We start from the raw sequence: 26,920 nt of genomic DNA, 5'->3' as shown, positions 1-26,920 counted from the left end.
AAGTGTGGGTGACTTCGCGGCTCAGATGACATCATAAGGCAACTATAGATAAGACAATAAGCTTTGTCTGCAATACGCAGTATTGACAGTATTATGTTCGACGAATAGCGAAGTATTTTGGAAGGGTATAGGTATCATATATCTTATATTGGTAGTAGGTGGATATCTTGGTAGTCCTCTATAGTGAGAAAGGCGATCAGGTATCCTATCACAAAATAAAGATAGAAGTGTCATCCTTGACAATCTTCGTTCAACGCCGCGCTTATATGTTGAAAATGTAGAAAAAATAGAAATAAGATATAGAGAGGCTCATATACCAAAGCTGCCTGCGCTCCGCGCTGGTCAGATGCATGAGAATGGGATTTGGGTTGGCTTAGGCCGAGACACCCACCCAGCGTACTGGGACAGCACCGTCGTCGTCGCAGTCTTCGAAGTCCAGTGACAAGCGATAAGGATTGCTCTTGCGAGGAGGGAGCCAGATATGGGCGCGTGTAGGGACATCTTCGCGGAGCTTGCCATGACGTCGCATGTTCATCTCTAGAACCACCATTCGTAGGAAATCACTGTTCTCACGGGGTTCTCGTTGACGAGAAATTGGAGGGCTTTCTGGATCATATGTATGGAATTTATCGCGATTCTGGGTTGAAATTACTTGGAAATGGTTTCTTCGGTGGCCTCTACTACGGGAGCGGCGGTAGGTCTGCATCTGGATCGAGACACAGGCCTGGTTTGAAGGCGAATCGTGCGGGTGATCATGATATACATACATCTCCGCCGGGGAGATGGAAGTTGGGTTGAGATACCGTCTGAGAGCTGGTGAAGGAGGTTCTTGCATGGGAAGAGGACGCCGGTCGTCAGTCATTTCTGGGGTGATGGTGAAGAGAGACCGAGTAAGGAAATCATCGGGTTGGACTGAGGGTGTAGCAAAGGTGGAAACAGATTGAGCAGCGGATTTAATAGCTCTTAATGATGCGGTAAGATTGGACTTGAATGATGATCGTAGACGAGGGAAGGAACGCGATGAGGCTTGCTTTGTGGGAACTTCATCCAGAGTTGAATCCTCGATGACGAGATCGAAATCAGAATCATCCGTCTCTAAAAGAGGGTGGTCGAGAGCACAATCCTCAGAAAGAGAGTATCTTAGGTGCCGTCGTTCGGATGGACTCTTTTGGCTTCCTGGTGTCGGTGGCTGAGGAATACTGGATGGGGAGCCGACGTCATGATCCAAGGAAGACATCGAATCGCTTGATAGTGACTGCACGGAGAAGGTGGGCTCCGAGCCCGATTCGCTGGCGGCCTGGTATTTCTCAGTGTCCTCCTCCAGAGGGCTGAGCAAGATATCCAGAGGAGAGTTGATAACCCCAGCAGTCATATAGTCTTCTTTTGACTTGAGTGGTGCCTGGATTAACCGACTGAACTCATCCACTTGGCTTCCTCGTAACTTTCTTCTCTGTTTTGAGGTAGACCAAGATCTACGTGGCACTGGAATGGCCGTTGCATTTAGCATAGAGGTAAAGGCAGACGGCATGGGGCGGTCACTGGAGGAGATTGAAGATCGCCGTGACGAGCTCGGCGACTTAGAAGGGGTATAGGAAGGATCTCGGCGAAGCTGGAGGCGTTTGTCACGTCCTGAAGGGATTCCCATCGGGGTTGTAGCCGATCCAATGGTAGGGGCATTCTTAAGGAAGTGAAAGCCGGGGCTAAGAGGCGTGGCGACCTGTTCCTTCATTCCGATGGGTGAAGAAGTAAAAAGAAAGGCTCTTGGGACCATCATCTTCTCAAGGGAAGACAGTTCAACAGTATTCTCTCTGTTTGTATCCAGACGAGGCACTCTGGTCGAGTTTCTGGACGAGATACATGAATGGGTAAGAGGCTCGTGACTCACTTCCGGCAGGTCGGAAGTGTAAGCAGCTGATATGATGTATGGGTATATATAGATGTATGGATGTACGGATGTATGGATGTATAGTGTATGTAGGTAAGGGAGTGATGAGTTGGTGAGTTATTGAGTAAAGTGAAGAAAGATGGAAGAAGAAGAGGATATGAAGGAAGAGCAAGGGAGATAAGAATTGGGATGTACTGAGTAAAGTGGAAATGTGGGTGCCAGAATGATAAGACCAGGCTGTATTGGGTAGATAGAACTAACCCTCTTTGAGAAGGCGATTAGAAGGCGATTATAAGAGCATAATTATGATTGGGTTAGGGTTGGGCGGGGGGTATAATGCCGGAGACCCGGTATTATATTCTGTTATGTAATAAATTACGTACCCCAAATAGAATGTTCGAGTGGATACAAATGGAAGATTGGATCGGGATCCCTTTTTCTTTTCAACACAGTTTTTGTACTTTGTATCTGTGCGCTGCCGGATGAAGTCGTTTAGCGTATACCAAAGTGGAGTAGAATATATAGCTATGACTGGCTCATCTCTCTGACCGCTTTCATGAAACAGTAATGTTTACCACTATCTACGTAAAAATGTGATATTATCAGGTGATATTCTCATATTTAAACCTAACCTCTAATTCAGCAATATTTTTCGATATATATATGTGCCTATATAGATAAAAACAGCGACGAAGATCTTATATTTACTGGTACTATTCCAAGGTTGGTTTCCATGGTCATGTGTGAGGTTCTTCAGCACCCTGAGTTGCCGCATACTTCCAAGGGTAATACTACCATCAAATGTAATAAAAATATATCGGGTGTAAAGTATAGTAGTGATAAGCCAAATTGGTTTTCTTATCAAAAGAGGATATCCTAAGAGGGCTCAAAATACGAGCTTAGCTTACTGTCCGGCTTCATTTCATCAAGACTAAGGTCGCCCAGGTTAATTGGTGGTGGTACAATGGTGTAGATGATCGTATCGGAGAAGAAGGAACTACAGATGAGCCAAAAAAGATAGCCTTAGCTGTCATCGTATTCCATGGTAGAGTAGAGACTGAAGAGTAGATCACCACTACTGTAAACGCGTACACGAAAAAGTAAGATTATTATAATAATGTACCCATTTTAAGCAAATCATACGTTTTTCTGTATATCTTGATCCTCATAAGAATAAAGAGAGTGCAAAAAAGCGCCAGGGCTTCGGGAATCATCGTTGTGGCATAAAGTAGAGCCTTTAGCGGGTCTGATAGAGGTTACTGTGACCTAATGCAATTCATATGGTAGTGAGACTTCTAGGGAAGACATACTGCATCGTTATTCAGAACAAAAGAGATCACTCAAAAAGCTCAGAAGTCCAGGAGGGAAAGGAAAACCAGCTCAGACTTGTTGGGCACCTCAACTATATCAGGTGCTCTTTTACTTTGTAGGAATGGTCATAAAGCATATGGATGCTGGAATGATTTCCATGGGCTTCAATTGGCCAGATTATGTATTAATCTATTCCTTTTTGGGTGACATTATGGAGACTGCATTGATAGAAAAAAAGGCGCTAAAATAACTCCCTCCGATAGCGGATGCTTTAATTGTTGCAAGGCCGTTATGGATTTTTATTAGCTTTTCTCTGCTCTGTATTTTACCCCTGATTTCAGAAAAGTTTGACAGTTGCTTAGTACCTTGAATTAAACTAACGGATCGGTGCCCCGGTTAAGGTTGGATTTAGCGCTGGTGCCTGCAGATAAGAGACCGAACTAATGTATACAGAGTACTACTATGGGAGTTACTATCACTCTACGGAGTAAATGTTCATTCAATGCCGTTAACCGGTATGTAAAAAGAAGAATAACAGAACTAGTAAAAGAACTAGTAAAAGAATAAGCCGAGGCAGAATAATTATTTAGTAAACACCGGAGCCCGATGGAACTGATTGGTTATTAAAGGCGATCGGTGGATCAAGCGGTGTACTTATTCGTACTTATGCATTAGAATTGGAGGTCTAAAGAAGCACGTGTGGAGTACATAAACCCCCAAGAAGTCGAAGTTTGGAATAAATTAAATAGTAGACATAAAGTAGAAAAATACATCGATACAAATTTTAGTTAAGCCTAGGCAGGGCACTCCTTTACTTCCAGGGATTAGACTCCATTTTGTTGTTTCGTATTGTTCCTTCGGGCACACAACCTCACTTTCATTATCATCTCAGTTTACTGTGTACTTGCGCTATCTAAAATGCCTCATGGAGATAACTCGGACGAAAGACGGAGTACCGAGTATGCAGTAATATATATTGAAATTAAACACATCATGTGATTTAAACCTCCCAAAATTCTTATCTTACAAAGTAGATGAGTCATCACTAATTAGGGATTTAGTTAGGGCTTACCATCGAGTTTGAGAAGTCAGGCCTCATCTGCCCATTTCACAGCCCGTATCAAATTTGACCAATCATTTTATCATTCATTGGCCTTATCCCCGTCCAATAACTGACTCGCTCTACTGCTTTGTGGTGCATTTGGATTATTTCCCCACCTCGGTCCACCGTTCCTGCGGGTCCAATCATACAGATTCAAATCACGCCCGAGTATGGAATATTAGTAGATTTGAAGCGTGAGTGAACTGTGATCCTTCCATGGCTTCCATAATACCTGGTCTATTCGTTACTTAGGTTTATGATCTATGCTGACATCTCTCTAGCTCGTAATTATCCATGCACTGTGGCGTAATCACTTCTTCAAAAGCCTGTTTTCGAAAGAGGTCCTGGTGAGCATGCCGTGTACTCTGTACTGTGTTTGATTATCTTCAATCAATACTTCCAAGTTGTGCCATTGACCAACGGCTACGACACATACGGAGTCCGAGTAGTTAGGGTGACATTCGAAGGAAGATCCCCCCGAATCCAGAGTCCCACCTTAGCGTAACAACCCAAACATGGACGCAGAACCCAGTGCGCCCAAGAGACACTGTGTGAGTACTGCCTGTATTGCTTGTCGCAGGAGAAAGTCCAAGGTTAGTACTATTGGATGTGATTGATTGTTATCCGAATCAACCTAATCAGCTCCCCTAGTGTGATAGCAATCTACCCAGTTGCGCTGCCTGCTCTTCGGTTTATCATACACCTTGTCGGTGCTTTTGACCAATATATGCCACAGGATTTTGCTGACGTCAATCAAGGCATTTATGATCCAAACTCCGATCATCGTCGTAAAGGAGTATACAAGAAGAATGTCAACACCCTTCGAGCGCGGCATACAACGCTGCAGACGTTATTCCATGCAATATTAAATTACGAAGAGGAAGATGCATTTGAGCTTGTCCGACAAATTCGATCCTGTGACAAACTTGAAGATGTCGCTCAATCAGTCACTGCCCGCGATAGAGGACTCTTGGCCGAAGAGACCGCTAGTGAGCCGGTTGGAGTTGACAGCTCAGCGCATGTCGTTGACCAGTTTGAGACGGAGCTATCTGGTAAAATGAGCGAACTGATACTTGACGGTTCGGGCAAGTTTATTGGCGGAACTTCAAATCTGATATTCCTTCCACCAGGCTCGGAGCTGCATGAGTCGGCTTCAATTGCCTATAATCACATTTTCTGCTCTAATGATACGCAGCCAGTGAGGCGATGGACTCAGGTCACCGAAGATGAGTCGCTGATAAGTCACCTGTTGAACATGTACTTCACTTGGCACTATTCCTTCTTCACTATTCTCTCTAAGGAATTGTTCTATCGGGATTATATACGAGGAGTTGCCAGCCCATACTGCTCAGCCCTTCTTGTGAACTCCATGCTTGCTCTAGGTTGTCACTTCAGTTCTTGGCCAGGCGTCTTATCAGATCCTCAAAATCCCGCGACAGCCGGGAATCACTTTTTCAAAGAGGCCAAGCGACTGATCCTAGAAAATGACGAACATGAGAATTCCAAGCTCTGTACAGTCCAGGCCTTTGCACTCATGTCTGTGCGTGAAGCAGGTTGTGGCCGTGAAGGGAAGGGCTGGGTTTATAGTGGCTTGAGTTTTCGCATGGCCTGTGATCTGGGTTTGAATGTTGATGCGAGTAATCTTGGTGCTTATAGGCTCAGTGATGAAGAGATTGATGCTCGACGAATCACTTTTTGGGGGTGTTATCTCATTGACAAGTATGGCCCTAACCACTTCCAGGTTATCTTCGTTTTACTAACAACGTAGGCTTTGGTCAAACTATCTTGGTCGTCAACCCCAATTGTCCTCGTCAAATACTAATACTCCTAAAATCGATGTCCTACCACGGGAAGAAATGGAGATTTGGTCTCCGTATACAGATTCTGGTATGGCAAAGGTCCATACGCAGCCTTCTCGCACGAGGGCTGTCGCACTGCAGATATTAAGTCTGTGTGAAATCAGCAACGACCTTCTTCTTTACTTCTATCATCCGGCAGGACCCGAAAAGTCTCATTCAAAGCAATTGGAGCTGAAAAATTTGACTGATGTCCACACGCGACTCGAAGCTTGGAAAATTAAGTTGCCGAGCGAGTTAGAAGCAAGAGAAGGACAGCTTCCTCAAGTACTTATGATGCAGTAAGTTAAATCCACCAAAGATGAATTATGTTTATTCGTGCTAAGTCTCTCCAGCATGTTCCACCAACTTCTCCTGATTCATCTCTACCGACCCTTTTTGAAATATAACAAATCAAACACACCTCTCCCCTCGCACGTCTCACCTCGCAAGATATGCACCCAGGCAGCATCAGCGATTTCCAGAGTCCTGCGCATGTACAAACGCACATATGGACTTGTCCAGATATGTAACTTCGTCGTCTACATCGCCCACACGGCCTGTACAATTCACCTCTTGAACCTTCCAGAAAAGAACGCTCAACGAGATGTGATTCACGGCGTACGTAGTATTGAGGAGATGGCTGAGAGCTGGCCGTGTGCACGTCGAACCCTGCGTATCCTTGATATGTCCGCGAAAAAGTGGCAGGTCGAGCTGCCGGCCAAAGCGATCTCCGTTTTCGAGCGCACACATGCACAATGGGGCTCGTGGGGATCGTGGGACAAAGCATCTTCGTCTGCTTCGGGCGATTCTCCTATCTCTAATAGCAAATTGCAGTCCAGTGTTACAAGTCCGAGTCCCACGTCGCTTCCTGTGCATCCTTTCTCGTCGTCAGAAGTCCCTGAGCCTCCAGCGCTTCATCAGCATCCTTTGGCTGGATCCGTGGTCCCACGGTATCTTATAGCAGCGCAGACGAACCAAGATCAACTAGACTCGGGACAATCCTTCCACCACACCTTCTCACCTTCAGCCACGACATATCTCCACCCCACACAAGTCGGGTACCAAATCCCAACCCTACCAGCAGACCCATCTCCCACACAATCGCCCAGTCCATCTACCTGGCTTGATCTATCCAATGCACAAGTTTCACGGACAAAAATGTCTCCTGCGTCGAATGTATCGGCGTTAGCAGGACTCGAGAGCTTCGAAAATCTCGTTGGCGAAAGTCACGACTGGTGGTCCCTAAATGCAACTGCTGCACTTGGGACGGGTATGGAAACTTGGAATGGGCCGTGGAGTCCTGGAATTCTGGATCCTGCTCAGAACTTACAGGATCATACATTTATGTCTATGCTTCAGCGTCCTAGTCCAGATTCTGGCTCTGGCTCTGGCTCTGGCTCTGGCTCTGGCTCTGGCTCTGAGCTTCAATCACAGGCCATATCTGTTGATCCGAACATGACCTCCGAGGATAATGTTAGTTTGCCAGATCAGTCCAGCAGTGACAAGTAGTAGAATTGGTTTTTTTACTGCCGTCAGGTATGCTTTACATTATACCAGACCAGGGCTTGTATAGATATCAAGTAGGTTTTGTATTGATCAATAACCTAATCACTATACTCCAATATGACTTTCAAAAGAAAATAGAAACGAAATGGAAAGATTCAAAGTCCGTCATAACTGATCATTATTGTTGAAGCAGATTCATGAGTTCAAAGCAGGCCAAGATGCCGAGATGATCAAATACCTCGGGCCATAGGCGCGAGACATGACAAACTAAAGTCATGTAGTAGAAGGTATCACTAGTAGAATTGTTAGGTGCCGGGGGTGGTAACTTGGGAGGGAAAGTGGCTGGTCTCACCAGAAAATAATCAGCGACTGGCTTCTTCGCTGGCATCCCCCGTGTGTCTTGGGCTGCGGCTTCGAAGACGCGGTATCTCCGTCCAGGACTGATTATCGAGTCGACGAAGCCTTCTGCACCCATGGCGCGGTTGCTTTGTCCGACCTCACCATTGCTGCGTGCAATTGTACCGCCATAGTTAGTATCCTCGTTTAATTCTAAAATGGCGGCAACATTTCCGCAGCGATAGCAGTAGTTCGGAGCGGACCATACGGTGACAATGCCACCGTCAAACATCTCTTTGTACCCTTCCATCACAAGTTGATGGGCACGTGCGACCAAAGACAAGCCGTTGTAGTGGTTAAATTGTTTGACAATATCCCTGCCGAATAGGAATCCGGCGCCTCGGGGGCTCAAGCCCCAGCCCTCGATCTCATCGGGGTCGGACCAGAGAAGATCGCACATGGCACCTTCGTGGGGTACTTCCTGCTTGCGGTCGATCAATCTGATTTTATCCACGGAGTCGATTAGTGGCGACAGTCCGCCGTGGACACAAAGTACAGCACCCGTGCGAGTAATCTGTCCGCTGCCATTACTGTCGCCGCTAGCACCCGACCCAGGGATTCCAGTGCGTGAAAAGGCGCCTGCTTGGCCCTGTTGCGGGGAAATATTCTGTGAGTTCGATGAGCGGCGATTGGCAAAGGTGCTCGTTGTGACCTCTCCGCGAGAGTTCAGCACCTCAGTTTCAAGCTCGCTGTCATCGATGTTTGAATCGTTTACTAAAGAGGCAGTTCGCTCCAGCTCCGAACTAGCGCCTAATACGATTGCGCCCAGCGCCAAGTAATCGAACACTTCGCAACAGTACCGCCAAACATTAGCGCTGCCGTACTTGCGAATGCATTCGTCGTAGAATCCATAAACGGTTGTGATCTGGCGCGATTCATGATTGCCACGGATGAGGGTGATGCGATCGGGGTATCGCACTTTAAGGCAAAGGAGAAGGAGGAAGGATTCTAGTGAGTAAAAGCCGCGATCGACGAAGTCGCCCATGAAAAGGTAGTTTGTGTCGGGGACATCGCCGCCGACGCGGAATAATTCCATCAGATCGTGAAACTGTCCGTGAATATCGCCGCAAATTGTTACTGGCGCGTCGACAGAGACAACATTGCCCTCTTCGATTAAGAGCTCACGCGCCTTGTAGCACAACTCGCGGACTTGGGTTTCGGGGATCAGGCGGCAGGCCCGCAGCTGCTCGATTGCCCTGTAGATCAGAAACAATGGTTATTAAATGAACGTCATGAATAATAAAGGAGAGCTCTTGTTGTACCCGTCTAGATCACTCATCATGTTGTTCGGGTTGGGGTGGAATTGGTAGGTTTAGGAGGGAAAACGGGGATTGGCGAGAAAAAGAGAATCACTGCGGCGGCGCGATGCAGTTGATCAGATCAGTCTCCTTCCCTTGAAAAATTCAGAATCATTGTTGCAACGCCATGTGAAGGAATACACGCGTTAGTGATCGAGTAAGTGAGAAAATAGAAAGCGTGTCGAACTGACTCTGCGACCGGACCGGGCCAATCATACCAAAGCCAGATAAGATTAGATGTTCAAGCCTTTCACTCTCTTCTTCTTTCCACTCTGTACCTTATGTCAATCTCCCCCGGATTCTCCTTATCTGTGCTTTGAAAACATATTGGCTGAAAAGTACTATCGAAGGCTATCCAATTGATCTTTCCTATCAACTCCATTCTTTCCATTCTCTCTTTTTAGCCTGCATTTATCCCGATCCGTCAGATGGCATGATCCAAAAAGAACGACACAGAACTCGACCACATCGTACTCCCCCTCAAATCTCCTCTCAATCCGTTCATGATCTATATTCAAAATGCCGCCGCATCTACATCCTAAATCACGATCAACAACCGGGCTCTTTGGCTGTACCCTCATCGCATCCCTCCTAGTAGTTGGCATACCTCACATCTTCCCATGCCCTGCTCCACGACGCACATTCGCCGATTCAGCGATGACCATCACAGCCGACGGGCAACAACTGCCACGAGTTCGTCGTAGGCGACGGAAAGACGATTTGGACTCTGAATCCCCTTCCCTGGGCCATCCGATCCCATCCCGCCCTATGGACGAGGACGCTTCCACATTTTTCCAGATGGAAGAGGAGGCAGAGAAGCTGGCGCATATAACCCATGAATGTCCCATTCCGAAACCTAAAGGTGCTCTCGGTGAGCTCTTAGGATTCCGGAATACCCGTGGAAGCGAGGGACCCCAGACATCAACCGGTTGCCAATAATGTCTTGCACTGTTGGCTGCTTGTGATGTATACGCTCATTTCGCACTGTTTATCTTTTGCTAAGCTTTTTGTTTATGATACCATGGATTTGAAAAGAAGGTGGATTTGGACTTGGAGAGTCCGCTGTTGAAATTGTTGTATGAGAGATACCTCACCATGTACAGATTGTATTAAAAAAAAAAAATTAAAATACACTAGGATTAATCTATAAACACACCTGAGTTTTTAGCCTTTGAATGTTAGAATTGACGAATCACCATGGTAATTTAGTATAAACATCTATGTTCCCTGGTCAGAACCGCAGCCGCGAAAGTAAACTCCTCAGGCCACCTTGAACATTCTCCGTCAACCATTGCCGCCACGATGTCCTGGGTAGCTTTCATAAGAAGCGTTCTTACCCAGCCCCAACATACAAAATGGATTGCTCCCCTCCTTATATTGAGCGATATGGCGCTCTGCGCATTGGTCATCTGGAAGGTCTCCTGTTAGTCCAACTCCATCTCGCGCCACATCCAGCTTATAGACCGGATTCAAGCTAATCGATTCTATGATAAAGATACCGAGATTGACTGGACAACCTACATGCAGCAGATATCTCTCTACGCCTCTGGGGAACGCGACTATACCGCCATAAAAGGTTCGACTGGTCCGCTCGTCTATCCTGCGGCCCACGTCTATATCTACAACCTTCTCTACCATCTCACTGATGCCGGGCGTGACATTTACACCGGTCAAATCTTGTTTGCCGCGCTTTACATGTTGGCTCTAGTTATTGTCGTGGCTTGTTATAGACAGCTACAGGTCCCGCCTTACATTTTCCCACTTCTAGTCCTTTCCAAGCGGCTTCATAGCATATTTATGCTGCGCATGTTCAATGACGGCATTGCTGCGTTTGCAATGTGGATCGCCTTATATCTGTTCTTGGAGAAGAAGTGGACTGCAGGCGTTGCGATTTGGTCTGTAGGTGTTGGGGTCAAGATGACCTTAGTCTTGCTTGCGCCGGCCGTTGCTATCATTTTACTGCTTAGTGTCGGGCTGAAGCGCAGTGTTGGACTCGGGACTATGGCCGCGTTGATTCAGGTATATCCAAGTTACATTAAAAGAAGGCCGAGTAGAGCTCCCCAACGTTGGACTAACCCAACTTATAGATCCTGCTTGCGATTCCATTCCTCTATATCAATGCAACTGGCTATCTTTCACGAGCTTTTGAGCTTTCTCGGCAATTTATGTTCAAGTGGACCGTGAATTGGAGATTTATAGGCGAAGAATCCTTTCTGTCAAAGGAGTTTTCTATTGGACTGCTCGTGCTGCACGTTTCTATTCTAGCCATATTCGCTTTTGGCTGGGTAAAACCGTCAGGGTCCAACCCGTTCCGCTTCCTGCAGCACACACTCCAAGGCCATCAGGGCAACGTGGAACTCTCGAAACTCTTCATAATGACCACGATTTTGAGCTCATTGGCCATTGGCCTGCTGTGCGCCAGATCCTTGCATTACCAGTTCTTTGCATACTTGGCTTGGGCTTCTCCATTCCTGCTCTGGCGTGCTGGTCTTCATCCTGTCATTATCTATTCTGCATGGGTGCTCCAGGAGTGGGCCTGGAATGTTTACCCCAGCACGAACACTAGTTCCGCAGCTGTAGTGTTTTCCCTCGCTCTGCAAGTGTTTGGCGTGTTGTTCAATAGGCATGCAGAGGTGGGTAACAAGGGCGACAGGGCTGACAACGTCCAAAAAACACGCACTCAATGATGCTGACTGGGCTTCGAGCCAGGGGTTCGAATATTAATCAAGTAATCACTCGGACTCGTCAGAGGAAGGCATTTTGCCTACCCGGGATTCTTCTTCAGAGTCAGAGTCGGCGGCAGCGACTGGCTGCTTGACGAATTCCTTCGGCCTGAGTTGGAAAAAGCAGTTAGTCTTGATGCCATGGATGAGGGAGAAGATCGAAGAATCCATACCAGAAGGAAGCTTTCTTCCAAGCCTTTTCATCGAGCACAACGTTGATAATTTCTCCGCCAATTTTATTTTCTCGCTCATCAGAAGCCTTGGTGTCGATCACAATGTATGATCCACGCTTGATCCAGATGGTCGAACGAAAGCGCGCTGGTAGTTCGACCAGCATCTGAGTTTTGTTGGACAATTCAATCAAGTAGATATTGTTGCCAGTAGCCTTGATTGCTCGCGCGATCAGCTGGGTTTCGGTCAGCTCGGCCGGTGGGGTGAGAGTCTCTTGGGCTGTTGCCAGCATTTTCCGACGAGGAGGACCCATAATTGATGGAATTGGATATATTTAATGTACTGAACTGATGGTAATGAGAAAGTAGTGGTGTTTGTGTGAAATTTTGAGCTTATCGGTGGGGCATCTCTAATCTACACTTGAATCTGCTTACGTGGGGCAACTCTACTATACCCAAGATACATAGCTAAACCGGATAATAAATTCCGCGATGACTTGATATAAGTCTTGACAGCATTCTTTTCCTATCCTCATACTCTTAATTCACATTGACTAATTAATTTTTTTCCCAAAAAAATTAGTCCCCAAGTGCCTTGATCATTCTATCATGTCTTCCGGCTTTGGGGTATTTCTAGATATTGAAAGCTCTACCAATATATCCAGTCCACCACACGCAGTTCGCAAGGACAAACATGTCGCCACACGGACTCCGTCAGATTACGAGCTGAATGAAATCCAGTTACCCAGCAATGTAGCTGATGTGACCTGTAAGCAAGTAACACAATCATCCACGGGCCCTCTTCCACCGACGCCCAGTGCATTAGAAAGTCGGCTATCAAATGCCACGGACAATGACACAGCAGCTTGGACCCCGGACCAAACAGTAATATCCCGGAAAACCAAATGGCGACTACTGAGTGTCTGCCTGATACAGTTTGGACTTGGTATGAACGACAGTGCTCCTGGTGTATTGATTCCATTCATGGAGAAGGAATATGACATCGGCTACGCTGTCGTCTCGCTCATCTTCGTAACCAATGCACTGGGTTTCATCTCAGCTGCACCACTCACTCACTACATTGAGCATAAGCTTGGCCGATACAAGAGCTATGCTTTTGCCATGTCTTTTTTGGCAGTGGCCTATGTGATTATCATATGTCATCCTCCATTCCCTGTCGTTGTGATGTCTTTCTTCATGCTTGGATTTGGCATGGCCCTGAGCTTAGCCCTAAGCAATGTGTATTGTGCCAACCTGGCCAATGGTACAACGGCCCTGGGCTTTGCTCATGGCGCCTATGGTATAGGAGGCACGGTAGCACCCTTGTTTGCAACAGCAATGACATCCAGTGGGATCCGGTGGTCCTTGTTCTACATAATCAGTCTAGCAGTGTGTCTGGCCAACATTGCCTTTACATCGTGGGCTTTTTTCAACTTCGAGAATGACACCCTGGCTGCCCCACAGAGAGCACGCCTAGCTGGTCATAGTTCCACCATAGAAAGCGAACTGCTCACTCGAAGCCAAATTTTAAAGAAAGTCATCACCAACCGCACCACATTAATAGGTTCACTTTTCATTTTTGTATACCAAGGAGCTGAAGTGTCCATATCTGGATGGGTTGTTTCTTTTCTAATCACCTACCGCCACGGCGACCCCTCACGAGTCGGATATGTCAGCTCTGGCTTTTGGGGTGGTATCACCGCTGGTCGGTTTCTCTTGACTCATCCCGCCACCAAACTAGGTGAGAAGATCTCTGTAGTCGGAATGATCGCTGGTGCCGTGGCCTTCCAACTACTGACCTGGCTCATTCCCAACGTGACTGGGGAGGCTGTGACCGTGGCCATTCTCGGTGTTTTACTCGGTGCTGTTTATCCATGTGCTACGTCTGTCTTTGTCAAGCTTTTGCCTCGGAATATGCAGGTATCTAGCCTGAGTTTCATTAGTGCAATTGGTAGCAGTGGTGGTGCATTATGGCCCTTCCTCACGGGTCTTCTGGCGCAGCATGTAGGGACGATGGTGCTGCATCCGATTTGTATCGGCTTGTATGGCGTGATGGCTACGAGTTGGCTTATGCTGCCTAAGATCTCAAAGAGATCGGAATAGAGCATGAGGTAAATGCAGTCATAAACATGGAGTCCGTGTCCCCTATGAACATCACCCTATATAGCCCATGCAAGAATGAGTGATATAACCGAAAGCGAAGAGAACAAAAGAAACGGACATGTGTGCAGTAAGGAGACGAGCGGTAACATGTATCAAGTACACATCGAGTACAATCAAGTAAAGCAAAAAGTACTCTGTACTACCTATATTCTTGCTGAGACTGAATCCCGACGTGCGGCTTCGACGTAAGAGGATGTCATAGCTGAATACTATTGTAAGAGGACTTGGAATAGACAACCTTGGAAGCTTCAATGACGAATGGAAGAGAAATTGAACGTTGTATATTAACTTGTTTATACGGAGTGCAGCGTAATGTAAGCTTCAGAGTTAATGGGCTCACGTGTTGTAGTAGCCCCGGAGATGCCAATGTTTTCAAACATAAGCAGATAATCGGAAATACCTAATGCTACTCTTTGATTTCTACCTTAATGTAACTTCACATTATATTCTTGTTGTCACTCAAAAAAACAGATCTCACGTTTTTCTTCTTGGTGTGGGCTAAATCTTACATTTTCCGAGGTGGCATTACGACTATCCGTTTCCCCTTGTCAACAAGCCCCGCGAAACCCTTTCCCACTTACAACCCACCCCCGGTTTGGCGCCGCAACACCCCAGATTTGACCATTCCTCTCCTTCTGTCTCAGACCTGCCCATCATGGACGGCGACGAGCTTATTGCTTCGGTCTATCACAAGATCGAGCGGGAGAAGGCCCTCATCGCCGCCGCATCTAACATGCGGCAGTCGACAGACAACCCCCTCGTTCAGCAACGTGTCGACGCCAACATTCGTGATGGCCGCAAAAATATCGCTTATCTTGAAGAGAAAATGCAAGAGCTGCAACTTCGTCGTATGGGACAGGATGGTGGCGGTTCTCCCAGTGACCGTCGCGCGCAGGGTTCGGGACCCCCGCCACCACCAAAGGACCACGAAGGGGATGCAGGATATCCTCAAGGAGGAAGCGGGTCGATGCCATCGGGCGCTCCATATGCTGACCCTCGTCCTTACGCTCCGATTCCCAAACCGCGTCCCAATTACACAAAACTCGGTGCGTTGAGACGAAAACCCCTCTTTAGTTCCCCTCCTACCCCTTTCGAATGAACTCCTAAGTGCAGATTAACATGTGATTTATTGGAATGGAATGCTGACTAGAGGATATGTCTCAGATCTTATCAAGTATGACACCCATTATCTCGGTCCGAAGATCCAGCTCATGCTTTCCCAGCTCGAATTCAAGCTGAGCGTGGAAAAACAATACAAAGCGGGTATTGAGAAGATGGTTCGCCTGTATCAAGACGAGGGCGACCGAAAGAGTCGTGCGGATGCCGAAGGCCGTCGCGTGGAGAGCAATCAGAAGATTCAGCTATTAAAACAAGCTTTGAAGCGATATGAGGATCTTCATGTTGATATCGAGTCCGCCGATGCTGCAGATGGTGCGTTAGGTTCTATCTTTTATGTATAGGTTATTGCAACTAACAGTTTTCTCGCAGATGAGAGCCTGAGCAGCCCCAATATGCGCAAGCCGTTGACCGGTCTTTTAACCATGCGAATCCATGCTGTTGAGGATGTGGATCATGCCAACAGCTCACGATTCTCTCGTGGCCCCGAGACTTTTATCATTGTGAAGGTGGAGGACGCAATCAAAGCACGGACAAAGGCCAGTCGAAATGACAAGTGGCTGGACGAAGCGTTCTCCATTGATATTGATAAAGCGAACGAGATCGAATTGACAGTTTACGATAAAGCGGGAGAACGTCCTACACCTATTGGTATGCTCTGGGTGCGCATTTCTGATATTGCAGAGGAGATGCGTCGCAAGAAGATTGAGACTGAACTCAATGCATCCGGATGGGTATCTGCAGACAAAATGAACAATTCAGGAGCTCCGCGTCCTGATAATCACCCTGGCTCCCAGCCGGGCTCTTCTGGTGGGTTTGGAGACTCGTCTGCGCCCATGGGGCAGCAGGGTGATATGGGAAATGCGCCACCAGCGGTCATGATCGATTCATGGTTTGCATTGGAACCGTTTGGTCGTATTCACCTCTCCATGAGCTTTGCCAAACAACTCAAGGACCGCCGTCCCTTCGACATCGGTCTCAACCGCCAGGGTGCCGTGCGTCAAAAGAAGGAGGAGGTCCACGAGAAGCAAGGTCACAAGTTCGTTACCCAGCAATTCTACAATATCATGCGCTGTGCGCTGTGTGGAGAGTTCCTCAAGTATGCTGCGGGTATGCAATGTTCTGATTGCAAGTACACTTGCCATCGCAAATGTTATCCCAAGGTTGTCACCAAGTGTATCAGCAAGGCAAACTACGAAACCGACCCCGATGAGGAGAAGATCAACCATCGCATTCCCCATCGTTTCGACACCTTCTCCAACCTTTCTGCGAACTGGTGCTGCCACTGCGGATATCTCCTTCCATTTGGGCGCAAAAGTGCAAAGAGATGTACAGGTAAGACAACATTTTCTTAATGTTTTTCCCAACCCATTCAGATAACACTAACCTTGCAACTTTCTATAGAATGCGCCCTTACTTGTCATGCACAATGTACTCATCTTGTTCCCGACTTCTGTGGCATGTCGATGGAGGCTGCAAATCAAATTCTGGAAACTTTGATTCGCGCAAAGAATCACAACAAATCAACATCTGTCAGTTCCGGCGTCCTCAAACCTACCCTCCGATCAGGCGGTCCACCCCAGCCCTCTCAAGACAACGCCGCCCTTTCATATCCCCAGAAACCCAACGACCGGCCGTATGGAGAACTTCCGAGACTACCATCTTCAGATGCGGTAGGTGCTGCGACTAACACCTATGCCACCCCACAGTCACCGGGGGCTTCATATGCTGCCCAGCAGCGCCAACCTCCACCAAAATCGCCTACAGCAAGCGATGCACAACGCGCAGCAGCCGCAGCAGCTGCGGCTGCAGCTGGCGGTAAGGCGCCTCCTCGCCAACAGCAGACTCCAAGTATGTCTCCATTACCCGTCCATCTTACCAGATTTGAAGAAACTAATGCCTTCGTTCTAGCGGATATGCGTTCGCCTGTGTCACCGCAACAACCACCACCTCCTCAGCATGCTCCCTACGATCCTGGGGCCTATGCCAAGGTGAACCCACAAATGCCAGCTCAGCCTCTGTCACCAATGGCACAACCTGGAGCTCCACCTTCGTCCTATGGAATGCCGCCACCCCAGCAGCAACAGCAGCAGGTCATGGCGCCACCCCAGCAGCAGATTGCGCCGCCCGTTTCCAAGGAGGAGCCCGCTCAACCGAAGCAACAGGCTCGCATTGGATTGGATCACTTCAACTTTCTTGCTGTTCTTGGAAAGGGTAACTTCGGAAAGGTCATGCTGGCCGAGACCAAGAGCTCACGCAAGCTATATGCCATCAAGGTACTGAAGAAAGAATTCATCATTGAGAACGACGAGGTGGAGAGCACCAAGTCTGAGAAGCGTGTCTTCCTAGTTGCCAATAAGGAACGACACCCATTCTTGCTGAACCTGCATGCTTGTTTCCAGACAGAAACTCGTGTTTACTTCGTTATGGAATACATCAGTGGTGGTGATCTGATGCTGCACATTCAGCGTGGCCAATTCGGTCTGAAGAGAGCACAGTACGTTCTTTTCCAATCCTACGCCTTCTATTGAGAGTAGGCATACTGACTTGATTTTTTTTTCTTCTTCTAGGTTCTATGCCGCTGAGGTCTGTCTGGCTCTCAAGTACTTCCATGAAAACGGTGTCATCTACCGTGATCTGAAGCTTGACAATATTCTCCTCACTCTTGACGGTCACATCAAGATTGGAGATTATGGTCTCTGCAAGGAGAACATGTGGTATGGCTGCACGACGAGCACATTCTGTGGTACCCCTGAATTTATGGCCCCTGAGGTAATTGGCACCCCCTGGATATCCCCCTCTGACATTTACTGATATTCCTTTAGATTTTGCTGGACAAGAAGTATGGAAGAGCTGTTGATTGGTGGGCATTTGGTGTTCTCATTTACCAGATGCTTTTGCAGCAATCTCCCTTCCGTGGCGAGGACGAGGATGAAATCTACGACGCCATTCTTGCCGATGAACCTCTTTACCCTATCCACATGCCACGAGACTCGGTCTCAATCTTACAGAAGCTGCTGACCCGCGAGTCTGAGCTCCGACTGGGCTCTGGTCCCACTGATGCCCAGGAGGTCATGTCGCACGCCTTCTTCCGCAACATCAACTGGGATGACATCTACCACAAGCGTGGACCCCCTCCGTTCATCCCGACAATCACTAGTCCCACTGATACCAGCAACTTCGATTCAGAGTTCACCAGTGTTACCCCGGTCTTGACTCCCGTTCAATCTGGTATGCTACCTATAATATTCCTTTTCAAAAGATCTCAAATTGCTAACACATCTTCTCTCTCATAGTGCTCTCGCAAGCCATGCAAGAAGAGTTCCGCGGCTTCTCCTACACGGCCGACTTTGCTTGATCTGGTATGGCTGTTTGTCCTGGTGATCATCCCCCTCATTTCGGCACCCGTCAACATCTCGTCTTGGATATCAGTCTGGTATTCTCGACCTGATGCCGTCAAGCCTAAATTTTCCTTTTGCGGCTCCGGCATGCTTGATTTCCTCGGTCTTCAAAATGTGCTGCATATTGCAGTTAAGCTTAGTCGTATAAACGTCGGCAACAAGCCGATTCACTAATCATATCCTGTTCACCGAATAACATGAATTGTAGGGACAACCTGGTCACTGTTTTATGCTTTCTTACCCTTTTTTCTGGTCTTTTTTTCGTATCTAAATTGCCTTATGTTTTCTCGGATGAGTTGTGTTACGTTTTCCTGATTTTCATTTTCATTTTTCCGACTGGTCGGCTCACAACTCTTTCCATGTCTGGACATTGCTCATGGAGCACATGAGTGACGAAGATAAAGATGCTCTCGACAGTATGTTGACAGAGTTGGATTACGACCGCACGAATGGGGATGGAGTACTCTTTCAACAAACAAACAAAAAGCCTTGAATGAGACCTTGGTGGATTTGAAGATTATGATTCCCATGAGTTCTTGTAGCCTGTACTCTAGCGGTTGTTTTCTCGCATGTGTTTTGAAGTTATATAGTATTGATGAGCTTTGGACTCTGACGACTGGAGATGCAAATACGACTTAATTAATTATGATTACTACTTTACTTTTATGAACACAAAGACATCAGTAAACTGCCTAGGTATGGCATGATATTAGTAGGTACCAGGAAGCAATTTTCTGATAATCAAAACTACTAACATCCATGGTTTTAAATCATATCTAGATTCGAGGTCTTGATCTGCTCTTCCAAACGTCTTTCATTCAAGACTTCTTTCATTTCCTTCCAAGGTTATCTTTCCGTGAAACACACCTGGGCAGCTTCTATGGTTGACTCTATTTCGAGATCTGAGTCTCTTTGTTCTAATCTCCCTTTCGAGACCACCAAGTATGAATACCTTTCGGATCATGTTCGATCCGAGTTTTCGTCACAGCAAACGCAAATGATATATGGGAATAGTTTAGAGAAGGTTCTTTCATGGCTTGTGACTCTTGAATCTTCGAAGGTTCATCTGAGATCATTGTGCTCTCTCTCTCTCTCTCTCTCTCTCTCTCTCTCTCTTTGTCCTCACAACCGATATCAAGTATTGGACATTCTCTTTCTTTGTCAACATTTCAAAATAGATTCGTCTCCTGCTTTATACTCACTAAAAATACTACGGCTCTGTCTTAATGAATATTTTCAGATAACTACGACATTGCCATCTCGAATCAGCTTGGACATCAAATTCCATCTTCTCGACTCAGATCCGCCCTTTGACTATACGAAGCTATCTTTCTTCTGCACCTTTGGTTCCCTCTCTTTTCTTTACCTGAGATGGATCAAAATAAAGAGAAAACTCATTCAAGCAATGCTGATATTCTGCATCTGCCGGAAGTAAGACAAATCGTTAATGGCCAATCTGATATCATTCAGCCTATCAACTCCATGCCTTCACCTTCACCTTCACCCTTCAATCTTGCCGGGGCTTATCTCCCAGCCAATTTAAATACGGCAAATCCTCAATATTATGTATCTTCACTGAAGCGAGCCTGGGCAGAGGCTCAGTATGACGGCCATGAATCGGCTAACGGAGCCACGCCCTCTGAGAGCGAGCATTCCGAGTATAATGCTAGCAGTATTTCCTCTCCTTCCGAATATGAATATGATTCAACATCTCCAAGGAAACGGGCTCACAAAATCAAATTCACACAATTGCCTGATCATGATCAGGCTCACTCTACAGTCCCTGTCTCAGATTCACAGAGACGGTGGAATAAAAAAAGAAAGCAGAAGCGCCGTCCAAAGTCACATTCTGCAGCATATAGGAATACCAAAAGAGATGAGATCAGTGACGAGGATGAATGGAAGCTCACGAATTCTGAAAAACGAAGCCTCATGTACGAACTCACCAATGAAAGACCCAATACCGTTGTTGAGCCTGTTCAAGTTCCACCAGATAGTGGAATGGGAGCTGGAGAGACACGCTTGTTTATCAGTTTAGCCGAGCGGGGATATAAGCCTCTCATGTCTGGACACTGGGCTGATGACTTCGAGACGCTACCAGCCTCATTGTTCACCAAGGTAAAGAATGGGAAGATACCAGAAAACGAGCAAGGCTTAGTCTTTAAGGAAAAGAAGGGATCCGAGTTCGACGCTATAAAGGCGTTGCAAGAGCTTCTCACAGTTGGTGGCCGCTTTAGAGACTGCAAAATGTTGAAGGCTCGCACTGAAAGAATAATTCATCATGCGGTTCAGAAGTATCTGCGCTGGGCCATTAAAGATGGTAATCTCAAGATATCGCCAGAGATGATTCCCGTTCATATGGTTGGTTGCCAGAGGGGGGATGAAGATACCATCACTATTATCACACGAGCGTCCAAGAAATTAGAGCGACTAGCTAAACGCCATCAAGATGCACACGCAGACTTCGAAAATCCTTACTGGCCAACTTTACTTGGATTTATTCTTTGTGGCCCTATCTTCTCTATTGTATCCGTTGATACCGATCCCAAAGATGCTCGCTGGTCTTCTACTGCGTCTGATACTCCGATAAAGTATCTCTCCTACTTTGATATTTCTGATTTTGACCAGGACGTGTGGAACTCTCTTGCGATAGCTATTTCGATTCTTCACATTAGGGATACGATGGCTCAGCTTGCCAATGTTTATTCAGGCTCTCTTGTTCCTCATTTTCGTGCTCCGGGTGAGGATGACACGGATGATGAGGACTTTTGAATTTCTTAGTTTCACACTTGACTCGTATATCTGTTATTCCGCATTTCATACTAGGCCTGGAGTACTTCAGATTTTATTTCTTTGTAGCCGGATCTCAATTTTAAGGCTCTAATCTTGACTTAGGCCCGTTTGTTTTCCGTTGATTTTAGGTGTTTTCAGACTATGTTCTATATTTCATCGAGGGATCGGTGATTCCAAGGCTCCAATGTTGTTCATAGCCCGGAGGTAACCCTTTGTATGTAATGAAGATGGATCCATCCATTGAGGTGTTTTGCTGAACTTCCAAGGCCTTGGTTCCAGAGCCTACAGTGTTATCTAGGTACCTAGATAGACTTGGAGTTTTCAATATCAAAATTTTTAAAGGAGATTGCTAAACAGACGCCCCCCTGCCTGATCTCTGCCTGAAATCCGGATTAATACTTATTCCTGAATTCTGCCATAACTATTACGATCAGTGAGCTTATGTAATGCTCAGTTCTACTCAGTGAACAAAAGCAGCGAGGGGGTGAGCACTAATACGGAAGGGGAATGCCAAGAACCAGCATGGAAAAAACGGTCATGTTCACACAGGTAGAAAGTAGGTACCTAGGTAAAGAGCTCAGGAGGTATTACTTTCATCCATCCTGCCATCTGATATCTAGGGCTTACTTTTACCTAGGTAGCTTCAATATTTCATATTTGAAAATCTGCCCAGGTTAAACCTCCCGAGGTCCCACGGCTGAAGCTATCGAGGTGATTCAATGCATTCTGTTTATGTTGTCTACTTTTCTAGCCGTGATGAACGCCTTGATCGAATTCAATACCAACTTGCAGAGGTCTGTTGTAGACAATGTCGGCTGGTCAGTGGTAGAATCAATCACTTCAAAATGTGCTGCTCTTCCAAGTCTTCTTGAATTGAGTAGTTGAAGGCTTCCACGTATGTCCAGCATCGTCTGGATTTGAAACTTCTTGCCCTTGACTATCAGCGTGAGTATGAAATCCCAAGGCACAAAGATTTTTGAACCTGTCAAGAACGATTAGTGTCACATCTCGTGCCTTAAAGCCTTTCAGATAAATCACTATCGGCTGACTAGGTTATTACCAAAGCAGATAGCTATCGATTCACGTAGAACAATAGACATATGCGTATCAGATAAAAGTGAAGTCCTATTCCTAACTGCCAGCTTGGCAGAAGAGAGTAGTATAGTCTTCCAACATTGGAACTAACTCTCGACTCCATGTCACATGACCAGTCCCGCTATTGATTTGAGCACAACAACTGTTACCCATACACTACACATAACGCATAATGGATGCAGCTGAAGACCGAGAAGTGAAGCTCCAGCGGGCATCCAGTGATTTGGTGACTGAGTTCTCGGCTAAACTGCCATCACTACTTTGGAGATCCCAAAATGGAACCCCTCTCCGTACCCCACGCAAATGGGCGCCAGTGTCCAAGACAGAGAGGCTTGTCAGTCTTGTAAGTGCATCATCAAATATAATTTAAAAATAAAAGTCAAAATAATTTAATCTGTCACTAATCTTAAATCGCCACAGTTGGAACCATTCCAAGAGTGGCCTCAGCTTCTCGATCCTCATCTGCAGAAGCTTCTACCTCCTTTAGTCGATGCATTCTTGGCCTACTTGGTTAGACATGAGGGTCAGTATGGGTCGAAATCTCCAAAAGGCTTACCGAATTTTGCACTCTATCCTCTTCCAAGAGCCATCTGCAGACTACTTTACACCTTTTGCAAGGTTCGCGGCGTCAAGGTCATCAGTCGGTTTCTGAACAATGAACCCAAATATCTAGAATCCATGCTGCGAGCTTTCATACAATGGAACTTGATAAACACTCAAGATACAATTGATGATTTAGCCGGACCTGAGCCTCAGGGATTGCAATGGGAAGAACGTTATGTGATGCTGGTCTGGCTCTCTCATCTGCTTCTTGCTCCTTTTGATTTGTCTTCGATCTCGTCAGATGACATACCTATTCCTTATGACAATTTGCAGCAACTGGGGACTATTTCTCCCAAAACCCCCGTGGTTACCAAGTCACTACTTTCCTTGGCGCTTCACTACATCAATGCTTCTGGCAAAGAGCGCGAGGCGGCCACTGCTCTCTTGGCACGACTAGTTCTGCGTGGGGATATGCAAGCTCTGGGCCTTCTTCCAGGTCTAATTCAATGGGCATTTGCGACACTTCAACCTGTCGATAATAAAACAGGCGAAGTTCCTTCTGTGTACTCATGCATCGGAATTCTCTCATTTATTGCCCGTCTAGCGGGATCGGGCCAGGTAGAGGATTTGGCTCCTCTACTGAGGGTGGTGTTTGAAAAGACCCTGAGCGTCTCCCAGGGCGATACGGAAGTCTCAAAAACAATTCAAACCTCAGCCTTGGCCAGAAAGACCGTCGTCAAAATTCTTCGTAACATCACCGGAATGGCTCTTTCTTTGAGTGAACGGGGAGATGTTCATGTATCGGATGATCAATTGTCTACTATATTAGAAGATATCATTGATCACTTCCTTATTGCCCTTGCAGATAAGGATACTCCAGTTCGGTTTGCTGCGAGTAAAGCTCTTAGTGTCATAACTTTAAAGCTGGACCCAGAGATGGGGGCTGAAATCATTGAAGCTGTTATTGGCTCTCTGGGCGAAAACATTCTCTATGAAAAGCATGATGGAACCCTACTGACAAGATTTGAGGCCCGTGGCATTGACACCCATACGTTGAGACGCAACCTGAGTGGCGTTGATGCTCAACGATGGCAGGGGCTGATGCTTACTTTATCTCATTTGTTGTTCCGTCGTGCGCCTCCTCTAACTCAACTGGCTGATATCCTTGAATCTCTTGTATCAGGCTTGGACTTTGAGCAGAGATCTTCCACGGGCAGCTCTGTCGGAACTGGTGTTCGAGATGCTGCTTGTTTTGGAGTATGGGCTTTGTCTCGGAAGTATACCACCTCGGAACTTCAAGCCTTGCATCCGCAAATGATCCTCTCCCTTTCCGGGACGAGCGAGGTGGATGTCTTGCAGAAGTTAGCTGTAGAGCTTGTCTGCTCGGCTTGTGTTGACCCTTCTGGAAACATTCGACGAGGGGCGTCCGCAGCCTTACAAGAACTGGTTGGCCGTCACCCGAATATGATCACTGAAGGAATTTCTCTGGTGCAGGTTGTGGACTATCATTCTGTTGCTCGTCGTTCTCGTGCCATTGTTGATGTGGTAAAGGCAACCGCTTCACTGGATCCAATATACTGGGGTCCTCTTCTGGGGGCCTTGATGCAGTGGCGAGGTATTGGTTGTCCAGATGCTGAGTCCAGGCGACAAGCAGCGAAGTCCATTGGCTCGCTCAGCACACAACAAAACTTCAAAACAATCAACGTAGTACTCCAACGTCTATTAGACAGACTTCCCCGCATTCTCAGGAGTGATGTGGAGTCGAGACATGGATGTATTTTGTCCGTTGCTGCCACAGTAGATGCTTATATCTCTGAATGGAACTCCTCCCTGGAGATAAGAGAAGATGCCGAAGGAACCGCGGTCTCTTCTCAGGTGTCTCAACTGTGGGAGTTTTTTGAGTCGCCCTTAGCACCTACCGATAACGATTTGACCCTTCAAAATTCAAGGCCCGAATTGACTGCGGAGGCGTCATCTCGCTTGATCGCGTCTCTATGCCGGGCAACCACCGTCACTGGACTTGCTCGGCCATCTGAGGGGATCATTGATCGCACCCTGAAGATTCTTTCACTATGTGTCTCGCGAAGTGAAGATATTTCTATCGAATCGTCATCAAATGCACTGGCTTCTCTTTTCCCACTTTTATCGCTAAAGAAACAAGATGAAACAGTACAGGCCTGGTTTTCTCACCTTCGTATTTCCTCGAAACTACCAACTGGCCGTGGCCAGATCTTAGCCCTGGGGGCTGTTTTCAAACAATTCGAAGGGCGAGACGAACTTCTGCAGAGCATCACCTCAGAACTACTTCAATGTGCAGCGAAAGGGGAAGTCCTTGAAAAGCGAGTAGTTGCTGTGAGATGCTTTGCAACCAGCATTTTGCCATACACAGGCGCAGGGACAGGTCTGTGACTTGCTACATTCAAAAAAGATAATATTGAAGCTTACCATATACCAGAACTTACGCTCAAGATCGCAACTAGCTTGCTCACTTTCTTAAACGATTACACCACGGATAGACGAGGTGATGTTGGGTCACTGATTCGTGTGGAAGCAATTCAAGCAGCAAGGGTGCTTCAAGGCAAACTTGTACCGCGTTCCCCTCTTGTCCATGATATTGTTGGCTGCCTTTGCCGTCTCGCATGCGAAAAGCTCGACAAGGTTCGACTTCAGGCCTGGCTTTGTTTACAAGACTGCGTTTGGGAGTTGGCTGATGGAGATGGGTTCTTGAAGTAAGTGGTCATCTATTTTATGGGCTTTATATATGTTTTCAAGTAAAAAGCTAATTTGAATAGGAAATTTGAACATGCCAGCGATGTGTCATCACCAGAATACTTTTTCCAGTTGCTAAATCTATGGCCACACGAATGGCTGCGTCTGCCGATACTTCAAGGCCTTGCAACCTCTGCAGTTACAGGTGCCGAGGGTCTTGTGCGCTCTTCACGAGAAGCCGTGATTAAATTCCTCAATGTCATCAATCTCAATTCCACTACCGCCAACTCTCGACCTGCTAAATTGATTGCCTTCCTACAAGTTCTGTCGACTGTTCTGAGCGATAACATTCTCGATGATCGCTATGCAATTCCAGCAATTGAGTTCATGGCGTTTCTAATTGACAGCTACTATGTCGCCAGTTCAGAGGATGTGGACCCAGTTTTCCGGAAAATATTTGCATTAGGTCAGAAAGCACATTTCCGATCCACCAACATTGCTAGACTCGAAGCAGGAATCAGGGTTTATGCAGCATTGTCGAGAATCGAGTCCTTACGAAATGATGTTTTGAAGAAATTGACAGGGATGCTACTGCATCCCTTCCCAAGGGTATGTCGAGTCTTAAAACTTGCCTAGTGTGTGCTAATATTTTCTCGCTAGGTTCGATTGAGTGCTGCAGACTACATTTTCACAATTACAGATTCTGAGTCAGTCAAATATGAGGATTGGTCGACACAGCCCAAGGAATTAAAGGAGAAAGTAGAGGGCTTGAGGAGTGTTCTCTTACCAATATGATTGATAGGACAATCCATCAACTTCCAATATTGAGGTACCTACGCAGCCATTATATGAAAAAAAAAAAAAAAAAAAG

At 46.6% G+C, this 26,920-nt stretch overlaps 9 protein-coding genes across 9 annotated transcripts; 6 read left to right on the top strand and 3 right to left on the bottom strand.

Moving 5' to 3' along the window:
• Positions 1-373: 373 nt before the first annotated feature.
• On the bottom strand, positions 374-1,729 carry N7495_005214 (uncharacterized protein; the record flags this gene model as incomplete). Its single annotated transcript, XM_057207865.1, has 1 exon — positions 374-1,729. The coding sequence occupies one exon, from the start codon at positions 1,727-1,729 to the stop codon at positions 374-376; it is 1,356 nt and encodes a 451-aa protein (XP_057061639.1).
• Positions 1,730-4,813: 3,084 nt separating this feature from the next.
• N7495_005213 (putative C6 transcription factor (NirA)) lies at positions 4,814-7,645 on the top strand (the record flags this gene model as incomplete). Its single annotated transcript, XM_057207864.1, has 5 exons — positions 4,814-4,891; positions 4,950-5,004; positions 5,057-6,017; positions 6,067-6,435; positions 6,490-7,645. 5 exons carry the CDS (start codon positions 4,814-4,816, stop codon positions 7,643-7,645), a joined length of 2,619 nt encoding a protein of 872 aa, XP_057061638.1.
• Positions 7,646-7,820: 175 nt separating this feature from the next.
• N7495_005212 (serine/threonine-protein phosphatase) lies at positions 7,821-9,317 on the bottom strand (the record flags this gene model as incomplete). Its single annotated transcript, XM_057207863.1, has 2 exons — positions 7,821-9,234; positions 9,301-9,317. The coding sequence occupies 2 exons, from the start codon at positions 9,315-9,317 to the stop codon at positions 7,821-7,823; spliced, it is 1,431 nt and encodes a 476-aa protein (XP_057061637.1).
• A 676-nt stretch (positions 9,318-9,993) lies between these two features.
• Positions 9,994-12,023, top strand: N7495_005211 (glycosyltransferase family 58 protein; the record flags this gene model as incomplete). Its single annotated transcript, XM_057207862.1, has 4 exons — positions 9,994-10,207; positions 10,580-10,759; positions 10,832-11,355; positions 11,424-12,023. 4 exons carry the CDS (start codon positions 9,994-9,996, stop codon positions 12,021-12,023), a joined length of 1,518 nt encoding a protein of 505 aa, XP_057061636.1.
• Positions 12,024-12,068: 45 nt separating this feature from the next.
• Positions 12,069-12,543, bottom strand: N7495_005210 (putative eukaryotic translation initiation factor eIF1a-like protein; the record flags this gene model as incomplete). Its single annotated transcript, XM_057207861.1, has 2 exons — positions 12,069-12,168; positions 12,233-12,543. The coding sequence occupies 2 exons, from the start codon at positions 12,541-12,543 to the stop codon at positions 12,069-12,071; spliced, it is 411 nt and encodes a 136-aa protein (XP_057061635.1).
• Positions 12,544-12,838: 295 nt separating this feature from the next.
• Positions 12,839-14,332, top strand: N7495_005209 (putative MFS efflux transporter; the record flags this gene model as incomplete). The annotated part of the gene is made up of 1 exon (XM_057207860.1): positions 12,839-14,332. One exon carries the CDS (start codon positions 12,839-12,841, stop codon positions 14,330-14,332), a length of 1,494 nt encoding a protein of 497 aa, XP_057061634.1.
• Positions 14,333-15,047: 715 nt separating this feature from the next.
• On the top strand, positions 15,048-19,083 carry pkcA (protein kinase c; the record flags this gene model as incomplete). The annotated part of the gene is made up of 5 exons (XM_057207859.1): positions 15,048-15,438; positions 15,545-15,823; positions 15,881-16,843; positions 16,913-17,601; positions 18,805-19,083. The coding sequence occupies 5 exons, from the start codon at positions 15,048-15,050 to the stop codon at positions 19,081-19,083; spliced, it is 2,601 nt and encodes an 866-aa protein (XP_057061633.1).
• A 1,758-nt stretch (positions 19,084-20,841) lies between these two features.
• N7495_005207 (uncharacterized protein) lies at positions 20,842-21,681 on the top strand (the record flags this gene model as incomplete). The annotated part of the gene is made up of 1 exon (XM_057207858.1): positions 20,842-21,681. The coding sequence occupies one exon, from the start codon at positions 20,842-20,844 to the stop codon at positions 21,679-21,681; it is 840 nt and encodes a 279-aa protein (XP_057061632.1).
• A 1,288-nt stretch (positions 21,682-22,969) lies between these two features.
• N7495_005206 (tubulin-specific chaperone D) lies at positions 22,970-26,844 on the top strand (the record flags this gene model as incomplete). The annotated part of the gene is made up of 5 exons (XM_057207857.1): positions 22,970-23,140; positions 23,218-25,741; positions 25,796-26,069; positions 26,133-26,658; positions 26,710-26,844. 5 exons carry the CDS (start codon positions 22,970-22,972, stop codon positions 26,842-26,844), a joined length of 3,630 nt encoding a protein of 1,209 aa, XP_057061631.1.
• Positions 26,845-26,920: the final 76 nt, after the last annotated feature.

This window comes from Penicillium taxi (genome assembly GCF_028828555.1).
Source record: "Penicillium taxi strain IBT 34144 chromosome Unknown utg000004l_segment0_segment0, whole genome shotgun sequence".
NCBI lineage: Eukaryota > Fungi > Ascomycota > Eurotiomycetes > Eurotiales > Aspergillaceae > Penicillium > Penicillium taxi.
Note: the sequence above shows the minus strand (reverse complement) of the source record. Positions and strands in the feature narration are given on the sequence as shown.